This window comes from Vigna umbellata, chromosome 7 (genome assembly GCF_029865625.1).
Source record: "Vigna umbellata cultivar VRB3 chromosome 7, Vumbellata_1.0, whole genome shotgun sequence".
Classification (NCBI taxonomy): Eukaryota; Viridiplantae; Streptophyta; class Magnoliopsida; order Fabales; family Fabaceae; genus Vigna; species Vigna umbellata.
Window position 1 is genome coordinate 28,188,681 of NC_142171.1, and position 12,282 is coordinate 28,200,962.

The following is a 12,282-nucleotide window of genomic DNA, read 5'->3' on the forward strand; positions in this document are numbered from 1 at the left end:
TATTTTTAAATGTAATTTAAAAAATATGTAAAAGAAAAAAATGTGTACAAATTTGCACTCCAATTTAAAATATTTTTGCATTCTTTTTCAAAGAAAATATTTGTAAATTTGATTTTTAGTTTTATTAAAAACTAATAATCATATTATCTTTGATACTAATATTTTATATTGTCGCTAGTAATATAATTATCAATAGTAAATATTATATAAAAGTATTAATATTATATCATTTTACCTTTTATTATACCATTATTATCAATATACTATTATTATTATTATTATTATTATTATTATTTTATTGTATTGTATGAACATACCCATAAACTAATGTTAATATAATTGAATTAAAAGATTTTTATTGAGGCAGTTTATGTTCAACAATGAATATAACTTGAATCTTTTGAACTAAAGTGAAAAAAAAAATCTTTAAAAATATAATTATGTCTTTCTCATTCCAAATATTTCATATGACTATACATCTTAAACAGTGGTAGATTTTAAAAAAGTATTTTGAAATGGATGTATAAAAACTGTGAGAATGTCAAATATATAATATATTACTTTTTTTTAAGAAAAACCTTTTACTTATGTACTATTTTACACATAAACAAAAAATGGAGAACAAAGCCAAAACCTCCCTAAAAAAAACTTTATCACTAGTCATAAAGTTTCTAGTTAAATTTCTTTTTCATCACACCAGTCTTTCAAATATGTTCAAAATCTCTCTATTACATTTCAGTATAATACTTGTAAATGAATAAACTTTTCAATTTAATGTAGAAAAGATATTTTAGTGATTTTTTACTTTTATTAATAAAAACAAATTCTACATATCATACCCACTTCATTAAATTCATATCATTCCAATCAATTATGATATTATCATGATAAATAAGATTAAAAGAAAATTAAATCATGATTAAGTTGTCATTAAAGTAGAAACCAAGATGTTTATAAATATGGTGTTGTAAGACATTTATTACTTTTTCATTTATTGTATTTTTAGAACTGTATCTTAATCAAAATATCTTTGAATGATTGTCAATCGAACAAGACAAATCGAAAAACGGTAATAAAAGTGAAGAGTGATGAAAGTAATGTAGAAATCATTACAAAAAAATTTTAAAATTATCGACGAAAATAAATCCACCAATAAATTAAACTATTGATAATTTTTTAAATTTTAATTTTGACAGATTTTTCTATTAGTAAATTTCTTAGTAATATATGTTTCATTTACTAATAGATTTTTTAGTCGATAAAATTTGTCAGTTAATAAAATTTATCTTATTGATAGATTATTCTATCAATAAAATTCATCAATAAAGAAAATGATAAATTTCCTTCCCACTATCTTTCTCTCCGCAAGCCACCCACTAGAAAATTGAAACCTCCCTTTTCCCTTTTTCCTCTCTTGCGCGTCAATGATAAAACCATTCATCGTAAATGAAATGCAAAGAAAGTCATCGCGACTCTCAACCATCATTACCAGATAGATACACCACGAGCCAAACTCACCGCAATGAAGATTCATCTCACCTTCACCACAGAGGACAAATCAAATCACATGACAGAAAGACCATTGTTAGCTTTATATTGGCCAATCACTATGACAAGGGCATCACTGCTACAAGAGCTTTGTTGTCGTGTTTGAGAAAAAGAAGCCTCCATTATTGTCGTTGGTGATTGGATTGACATGAACCCCAATAACTTTTTCACCAAAATTTTATCAAAGTTTGTAATGAAGGATTTAGTTGGATTGAAGGTAGACTACCCCTTTCGTTTGTAATGTATTAATTTTTCTGGATTGAAAAATTTTTAAAATAGAAGAAGGAGAGAAGACGAAAAAGATCAATCAAATTGTGATATTTACTGACTTATAAAAGAATTTTTTTCTTTAAAAATTACTGATTAATATAAAATTTCGTCGGTAAATATTATCTATTACATTATTAGTGATGAATTACGACCCATTGAAAATTTGTCAAAAAAAAATCATTATGAGCATATTTTTAACATTTTTTAACAAATTTTAACTAATACCTAGTTTTCTTGTAATTTAAGAAATGCAATTTATATATATCCTTATCTTATATACAATAATACAAATAATTAATAAAAATAAATATAAAAATTAACATATGAATACAATTCTAACCTACTGAGTCTTTTTCCTATCATTAGAGAAGAATCATAATCTTTATCTGGTATAGGAACCAATAGGAAGACACTTCATTTTGCATCCCTTATAAATTAATAAAATACAAGATCAAAAGAATGTTTCTTGTAGGACTTTTCCATCAAAGCCTCATCCTAACCATCATGGCTAGACTATTTCTCAAGAACATTCTCTTCATGTTCTTAGTATTATGTTTTCTTTTTAGTTGGTAGTCATATTGAGAGATATCGTTTTTCAAAATCCTAGCAAAGACATGCACATCTACTTATTTAATATATTTTTAGCTATGTAAATTTAGTTTAATAATAATTACAATATACATTTTTTTTTACTTTGAAAGTAGATGATCGTTTCTATTCTCTTGCATTGATTTTAGAGTCTTTAACCTCTAAATCCTAACTTTGATATTTTCTTCCATTAGAAACAGCTGATTATTAAACATAATTATTGGAACAGCAATTGAATAGTTCCTACTTTGTGTTTAGTTCATAAATTTGTACTACCGTGGTCCATGATTTAATAGAATGATGTCACTCATTATGACACTGATCAATTTTAAATATGCATAAATGCATTATAATGGAAAAATAGTTAACCAATTCCATTTGTATACAAAAAGTCAAAAGCAAATAAGGATTGATATACTATCATCATGTGGTACTACATTAACTGAAGCAATTCATAATGTGGGGAAATAAAATAAATTTACAATTTGGAGAGAATGCTATAAATAGTGACCATTAAACACTTAAAATGAATAAGATATTAAATGAGAAATACTCAATAAATAAGATATGTTCTAATTAAGATACTGATTATTTGCTTTGAGATGTGAATTATAAGAAAAATACTCAATTCATGATAGTTATATAGAAGCTACACATGATAAACTATCAGAAAAAAGACGTCAGATTAAACCAAGAATGAGATACTATTATTGTATTATTGAGAATGAACAAGAACAAAAGAAACGTACCAACAAATGTCCGAAAAATCAAGAATGTTTGTCTGGTCAATCGAGTGCCAATGCTAGAGAAATTTGTTGCCCAATGACTGTATTCAGAAGGATAATTCAAAGTCATTTTATAAAGAAAATTGAAAAGATAAATTAATAGATAACAATAATAACAAAAACATAATAAAAGATAAATGATAAAAGATAAATATAAAATAAAAATATAACATAATAAATAATAAAAGATAAGAGATAAAGATAAAATAAAATTATAAATGATAAAAATAAAATACAAGATAAAAATAAAAGTAAAGATAATAATAAAATTAAAAAAAAAATCAAACTCTTAATTAATTTTTTTTTAAACGATTAACATATAAATAAAAAGTAAAAGGAGGTGATAAACTTTACAAAAATTTGTGGGTATTTCACGTCTCCCAGTATAATAATTTACTTATAAAATAAAGTTATCTTACTTAATCAAAATTTATATCATCAACTAATTAATTTAATCAAATATCAATTTCATAAACAAATGAATTCAATTTTATTACAAAGTAACTATAACTAATCAATCAACAAAATAGATTAAGAATTTTAAAATGAACAATTAGAATCAATTTATTCCTAACTTTAATTTCAATTAGGTAGTTTTTACAACAATATAAGTTTAAGATTATTTTCTAAAATTTATTAAAGCCCAATGAAAATAAAGTAAAAAAAAGATTAATCAATTATAAGCACTAATTAAAGAATAAAGAAAAAGATATAATTCACATAACAAATTTTAAAATATTAAAAGAAATTTGACTTGATTTGGGATGTACATACTATAATATTTTTCAACAGTTGATATTAAATTTATTATATTGGTGATATTTACATTAGATCTGAAACCAATAAGAATACTTATAAATAACAGAAATAAAATCCAATACTCATAAATAATATAAATAAAATGTTTTTCTTTCCAGCAACAAATCTTTATTTATAAGAATATAAACCTAGTAAAAGATATTTTGCATAATTAATTTTATTTTTCTAAATTGTTACTAATTTTATCTTAAACTTTCAATAAAACATAAAAAAACAAATACTCCCTAGCAAAAATAAAAAAAATTAAAGAAATATGTGTTAACAATAAAAGCCAGAAACAAAAATACATATACAATAGTTATAGGTAGAATAATTAAACATAAATTTCTGAAGATGAGAGTTATGTAACAATAATTATGAAGTATTGTTTAACCCAACAATATAGTGAAATTTAAAAAATGATAAGTTCAGTTGACAGAAAGGAATTGACATTTTAATAGATTATTTTAGAAGATTACCCAAACTAAGCTTCGTGAAGGATAAAACATGTTAGGACAGTGTCAAAGGACGAATCAAATCTATGTTTGACATGATGTCAGAGATCATTGGAACTTGGAAACAAAATATTTTTGGGTCAACTAAGACACTTATACTAAGGGGAAAGATATCTGATAGTGAATAATTCCTTAGATTCACATGCATTCTACTCCTAGTCATAAAGATTGAAGCATTTGGTTGAGAAGCTTTGTAAAAAGGTTGATAGGGAAAAGGCTAATTTTTTTGTAAGGATGGAGAGAGAATTTGAAAAGTCTCCATTCAGAGCTTTCTTTGACGAAACATGACATATAACTCCTTTATCTTACAAAATCGTAATCAAACTTATTTGTGAAAGGAAGTACAAACTCTTAAAGCGAAATAAATAGAAATAAATTGAAGGATTTTCTTTGATATAGTAGCTTTTTCAATGTATAATTTTAGTTTCTATTAAACTTTTACAGTAAATTTCGTGTCTAAAATCACAAAATTAAACAATTTTAGTCCAACATAATATATCATATAATTGCTTCAAAAATGCTAACATATTTTCTTTTAACAATATTAAAACTTATAATTAAAAGTTGTTATTAACATTCTACATAAATAAGTATCTAACATTTACTAAAGAAAAAAAAATATTACATATAGTCACTATCTATCGATAATAGTATATATTCTTCAATAAATCATGTTTAGCGATGGATGATGAATAAATTCTACTATGAAAAGGTTATTGGTAAAGTTTATCAATAGATATAAACATTCATCGCTAATTACTGACGATCTCAAATTCATTCGTAAAATGTACAATAGATATCCTTTGATAAATTTAAATTTAAATTTAATTAAAAAAATATTAGTTTCCTAAAGGGTGATGTATGACCAGAAAGACATCTCTTAATGCACCTAAAAAGATGAGTTTCAGTCTCCTAAAAGGTGAAAGGATATCTAATATCTTAAAAAGTGAATGGAACTATAATTTTTTATAAGAAACAACGATCTTTTAAGACACAAAACATTATTCTTTAATGTAAATTGAGTGAAACATTCAAATTCTCCTATATCTTTTAAAAGGGAGCATTAGTCTCTCAAAAGACGAATTGATAATCTTTTCAGACACCTGAGGACAATCTTCCTATGAGTTTTCCACTAGTAACTTTTTAAGGCATTGAACAAAAAAGATGAGTAACCTCTTAAAACAATCCCAAATGAATAAATATATTTCATCAAAGAACTTTTAGTTTTTCACTCTACGATGCTAAAACTAAGGAAAAATTTGGTTTAAAGAAGTTTTAGTTTATGCTTTGGAATACTAAAACTAGGGAGATTGTGTGGTGTTAAGTTTAATACTAGTTTGGTTAATATGCTTAATACTAATTGAGTCAATAAATCTAATGCCAATTGTGCCATTAGGTAAAGTGTTTATTTAATAAACAAGAGTTTAATGTTGATAAAGTTAGTATACCTTGTGGATAAGAGAAGAGTCATGTTATGTAAGAGAGACATTTAATTACAAAAGTTAATATGGTGTTTTCTACGTGCGAAAATTCAAAATGTCAGAAAACTTATAAAAAGATTCTGGGAAATAAGAAAAGACAAATTAGAACTTTAAATACTTTAACTGATCAAATTTTAACCTTTTGGATTAGAACAATAATAATAAAAATATGATAAAAGTAGAAACTTTTCATGCTTTATATATATATATATATACCACAAACTTGTAAAGAAATGAATATATAATTCAAAGAAATAAATAATCACAAGTGTAATACAAAATCCATAAATACGTAATCCATTATATTTAGAAACATTTTATTATTATTTATGTTTATATATATATATATATATATATATATATATATATATATATATATATATAAATTTACAATACTTATATTACTAATATATTGATATTATATGTTAAATATAGAGCTATTCATTTTTAATATAAAATATAGTAAAATAAAAATATCAAAATAATGTAAATAATATAAATAATTAAATTTGAAATTCCTATTTTATAAAATATTTTATTTTAATATTTTATTATTTTATAATATATTTTTTTATTAATTTATTAAGATATGATAATTATTTTCTATTAAAGATGATTTTTCTATGATAATGATTTTTATATCAAGTTATTTCTAAAAATTTATAATACAAATGATTTTTTTAAACATACATATAAAAAATATTTTATTATATCAATCACATCTATTATAATTTTTCACTTAATTTGTTACTCTTTCTTTCTTAATCTAAATAACATTTCTTTGCATTTTCTTTTGTCTTTTCTTTCTTTTTCCCTTTTTTTTCTTCTTGTTTTTTACTTTGTTTAGTCCAAACAATAGACTATCTATACTTCAGATCCAAGCATGTTTCCAAAGAATCTATCATTTATCTTGTTCTATGCCTTGACTAAAAATATTGACCATACGGAACACCTTTCAAAAGCATGACACCCTCCTGAGAATAAAGAAAGAATACAACACTGTTTATAAGAAAAAATAATCTTCCTAAAAGTTGGAGATTAGTTGGTACACAATATCTTTCTACTAGAGAAATTTAATTGAATTCTGTAATAAATAACTTTCCCCAATTCTGAATTGGTATTTGTTTTACATAATATCAATAATTAGCTACAAGTATTTGCGACTCAATTTATTTTATTTTTCATCAAATAGTTATTGCAATCAAACATTAAAATTAATTTGATTAAATTTAAATTTAATACAAAAATCAAACTACATTTATGTTTTGCAATTTAATTTGAATAACTTTTTCAATTTTATAATAAAAATTAACAAATAAAAATATCCTTGAGTTATTTTGTATAACTATTGTTATATTCATAATTTGCAATTTCTCTCTATTTATGAATACATTATATGATTTTATAGTTAAATTACAATACAAATTTGTTTCGATATATATAAATACAACCAAATCATAAAACAATTTCCTAATAAATCCACCAATGTATGTTTCTTAGGTGTTAATTAATTTCAAATATATGATATTATGTTTCTATACAATTAGTATTTTTTTTGTTGGATTTTTAATTTGAATTTCGAATTAAATGGTTACGTTTAGAAAAAGTAGATCAAGTTTTTATTAAAAAAGTCAATTTTGATTATTTTCATTTTTTTTTCAGTTTTCGATTATTGTTTTGGATGCATTCGATCTTGAAAACTCCTCCCATTGGATGTTAAAGAATAACGTGGACTACATGACTAAAACAAAGTATAATCAACTATGTCATCTCTAAGTTGATACTAAATAAATAGATCTGTAAAAAGTTAAATATATTAAAGATTTACATCAGCTTAACTGATGCTAAAATAAAATATTAATAAAATACATTAAATTTTATGTTGGTCTAAACAATAAATAAAGATACAAATACATTAACTTTTAACTTTAGACTATTCTAAAAAAGAATTAAATATATTATAATAATGCATAAGCTTTAACTGTCGTATATGTCCACTTAGCCTACCCTATAAAACCAAATTTTAAGCCTCTTTTACGTTGTCCCAATCTACACCCTGAGGACTAGGGAAATGCAGAGTTTTGATTTAGATTTCAAGCTTTAAAAAAAAAGTTATTTGTAATTTTAAAATAAAACTATATTAACATCAATTTGGATAATGTAAAATTAAGTAATTTTAAAAATAAATTACATTAGAATCAACGTTATCAATTCTAAACTATTCTTAATAAGTTTAATTTAAATTCTAAATTTTAAGCTTTGTTAATCTTTAAAAACTGAAACCAGTAAATTCGCGTGCATAAATTAAGAGTGTACTACTTTTTTTAATGTATATATTAATTAATTAACATCAATTTCTCCCTTACTAGCGTTGACCCATATACTTATGGGGCGTATACAAATATGGCTTTTTAGTTTACAAACAATTTTTAATAGCGTTGATATTAGTTTAATCTAAATTATTCTTACAAATTGAAAGACATGTTACAGTTAAGATTATGGGACAAGTGTTAAAATACCTTGTTCTATATTATATATCCACCAAAGATTGTGTAAGCTTGTAACTTTGAGAAATTGAGCAGCGTTATATACATAGTAGACCTACACCATGTTACAGGAGCAATTGTGTAGTTACAACCAATAGCAGCCATTAGCTTATGATGCCACTTTTCTCAGCCATGTCGTTGACACAAGGGAGTTGCAGAATTGTAACCTTTAGCCATTATCAACACTTTCTATCTTTGATGTCCTTCAGCGACATAACTTCTGAGACATAACCTTGAAATTTGTATGTACCTTGTCATACTATTGTATTATGGTACTGTTAGTAACTTTATTTTATATTATAAATATTCAACAAAAAAGGAATTTAATATATATATATATATATATATATATATATATATATATATATATATATATATATATATATATATATATATATATTATCGGAATCTAAAGTTATGGTGAATTTAGTTAAGGACAAGATTTATAAGAATACTGTTTTTATTGACTGTACGTAGGAAACATTACTTTAGGAGAATCCAATTCCTACCATCACATATACAGGAAACAAAAAGGGAAGATCACACGTCCATAATGTCTACGACAATTATATATATGGAAATTCCGCACAACATCCACAATTTCACAAGAGTATATAATGGACTGTCATAACCTAGCTTACCATTTAATGCAACTTCAGCATTATTGGTTTCAGGTGGTCAAGTATTCAGTGGTCATAGATTTCATCTTCAATATTTACTCTTTTGTCAAAAGGCACTGGTTCAGAGAAAATTAAAGAAAAAAAATTATGGTAAAAATGATGTTATGATTTTCAATGAAAATGGTTTTAGTCATGAAGACACTCGCTGACCTCCTCTTATTTCAAAATTAATGTCTTTTTTATTGGAAAAATGATTGTCTCTTAAGTCCAAAACACAAGGAAATATTTCTTCTGCTCATGAGATTTATCACCTGTACCCGGCTAACAACTAGTCTATTACTGTTGGTTACTAAGAGACAGCAAAAGTATCCTAAGATTTGGATTAAATGTTTAAAATCTCAAGAATGTCTAGAAATAATAAAAATGAATCGATCATTATATAAACTGAAAAAAAAAGAAAAGAAGAATTACTCTCTTTGAAAGAGAGAGAAATTGAGGAGAGAATAAAAGAGGGTAAAAGTTGAAAGGAAAAAATATGAAAGAGCTGCGTTGATAGTATCTAAAAGCACCAGAAAGACCTACAAATAACTTCTGATCTAGTTATTTACTCTTAAAAAAGTACAACGTAACTATTTAAGGAAGTTACTAAGATAAAGTAGGGAAATAATGAATGTCTGTTATTGATAGAGTACAAAGCGGCAAAAACTGATGTTCAAACAGGTAACCAAGCAGAGGCAAAGACCACGTTGTGTCCTTTCCAAGTGAGGACAATGTGTTCATCTTCCCTCTTCAATCCCCATCCCGCAGCATGCTCATCAAGCATGCCCTTCACCTCCCCAACAGAGTCCTCACTAAAAGCCACTCCTTGGAAGTTCGCGTTCTTCATTCGCTGCTCCCACCTGTTCTTAGGCTCAACCCTCTCCACCCTCTGAACCCCTTCCTGCGCTATCACGTTCTCAATCTTCCAGCAAATGTCTGCTTCGTACCACTGCCTTTGCTTGCTCCCTCGTGGAAGGAACGTGTCCACAGTGTCGTATGGTATCCACAGATAGTTAAACGCAGATCTTAGCCTGCAAACCAAGTTATTCGATGTCAAATCTGCATCTTCATCCACCAATATTACAACCGTTGGATCTAAACCCCGCAGGGACTTAAGGAACAACGATCGCAGCGAGGAAGTGGAAGTAACACTAATGGCAGAAGAAGAACCAGCAGCCGAAGAAGAATCGTAGAGCAAAGAGGTTAAGTCAGTTTCAGGCATCGCGTGTAGGGTTTCGTCGGGGATGTAGTGAAGCATCATGTGACAGTTGATAACCAAAGCCTCACAGGGACGAGGTTCTACTGCATAAACAAAATGCTGTTGTTGCACTCTTAACTGTTCTATCAAATCCGCAAAGCCATCTTGGTAAGTGGAAGAAACCACTCTGAACTCCATGACGACGTTCCTGGACCTTGCGAAATTGACCAACTTGGCGCCGAGTTCGTCGTAAGAGAGGTCGAGCATAGGAGGGATGTCTCTGAAGGTGGCATCGGCGACAGTGAGTTTGATGAGAGGAGGGACCTCGTGGCGGCTAGCGATGGCGTCGATGAGCGTCGGAATCTGCATGCAATGCGTGAGGCTGAGATCGACGATGTGGATGACGGAGAAACCCTCAGTGGCTTCTAGGATGGCGGCGTTGGCAGCGGTGAACCCGAAGCGGTGCCAGGGAGTTAGGTCGACGAAGTTGGCGAGCTCGATGACGGAGAACTTGTGGGTGTCTATGGAGATGTTGGTGCGGGCGTGATCGGCTACGGCGACGAGCATCTTGCAGGTGCCGGTTTGGGCGGCACGTGCAGTGAGGGCACGGAGGAAGCTGGAGGCAAGGCGTTGATTGGAGTCGCCGTCGGGGGATGCTATGTTGTTGAGGACCCAAAGGATTTGCTGTGCGAGGGTTACGTCGTTGGTTTGAATAGCGTTGGCACAGTGAAGAAGTAACTGTTCCATGCAGTTAGCGTCGGCGAAGTTGGTTAAAGCCTTGGAGGTAGGAAAGCCTGCAGGCCAGGGCCTAGTCCTAGGGATTTGGTTTTTGTTCATGGTAGGGTTGGGGAGGGGTGTGATTTGGTGGAAGGGTGTGAATTGCGTCATGGACAGTGTGGGTGGAATGAATGAATGAGTGAGTGAATGAATGACTTAAAAGGGTGAAGAAGAAAGTTGGGGGCAGAGGGGAAAGGAGAATTAAGGAGAGAAGAGGGGAAAAGGGAAAGTGACCTGACTAGTAGTGGGTGCCTTTGCCATCGGGAAGCGATCCAAGTTGTGGGTGAAAATTGGCAGTAGAGTTTGGGAGAATTCTGCACAGAAAATAGACAGTTCAGCTTTTTCGTGGGGGATTATATTATGGTTCCTCCCAACAGAGACTGATCGGTAGAGGGGAAACTCTCGCCCCGAGAAAACATATTTGAAGTCAAATTGGGCAAAAGAGACCCTTCTAGGGGAAGTTCAGGCTTTTTCAGATGGCAAAAGGAGTAGTGCTGAGAACATCACTTTCATGGCTACAAAAGGTGCTAATCCCACTCCACTCTCCAGAGATAATTAACTTTTTTTATCTTTTCCCCATTTTGGTTTGGTTTCTTTAGAAAGAGAGATGAAATATAAGAGGGAGGCAGTGGAGAGAGGATAGTACCTGTAGCTGTAGGAGCACTGCTCGTGTTAGATTTTGGAGGCATGTGAAGCAGCCGGCCAGCAAATTGTTTGTACATGGGAGTTGGGGTTTTGTCGTATAATGGTGGGCACTGTGAGAGGGATTTGAGGCAGTTAAGCTTTTGGCTCACTCTCTCACGGGTCATCACATAATTGAACAAATCATTTTTTCATCACCATCAGAATGTGCTATATTTTCTCACTGCCATTCTCTGTAAATCTTGCCAAAATAACACACCATCACCATGCATGCCCACCTACCTTGGATCCCCTCATTAATTCAGATACTTAACATCCGACAACTACAACTATTCCCTCCGTCTGCGCCTCACCTTCGCATGCTCTTTTCTTCGTACTTAATCTTAATCTTCCACATTTTCATTTTCAAATTTCATCTACACACAAATTTGTTACAACTTTAGTCCTCTTTCCTAATAATATCTTAAAAATTTGT

General features: G+C 28.8%; 1 protein-coding gene across 1 annotated transcript; it reads right to left on the bottom strand.

Annotated features, from left to right (window-relative positions):
• Positions 1-9,690: 9,690 nt before the first annotated feature.
• On the bottom strand, positions 9,691-11,894 carry LOC148195648 (scarecrow-like protein 32). The gene has a single exon (XM_088094877.1). The coding sequence runs from the start codon at positions 11,274-11,276 to the stop codon at positions 9,864-9,866; it is 1,413 nt and encodes a 470-aa protein (XP_087951003.1). The 5' UTR covers positions 11,277-11,894; the 3' UTR covers positions 9,691-9,863.
• Positions 11,895-12,282: the final 388 nt, after the last annotated feature.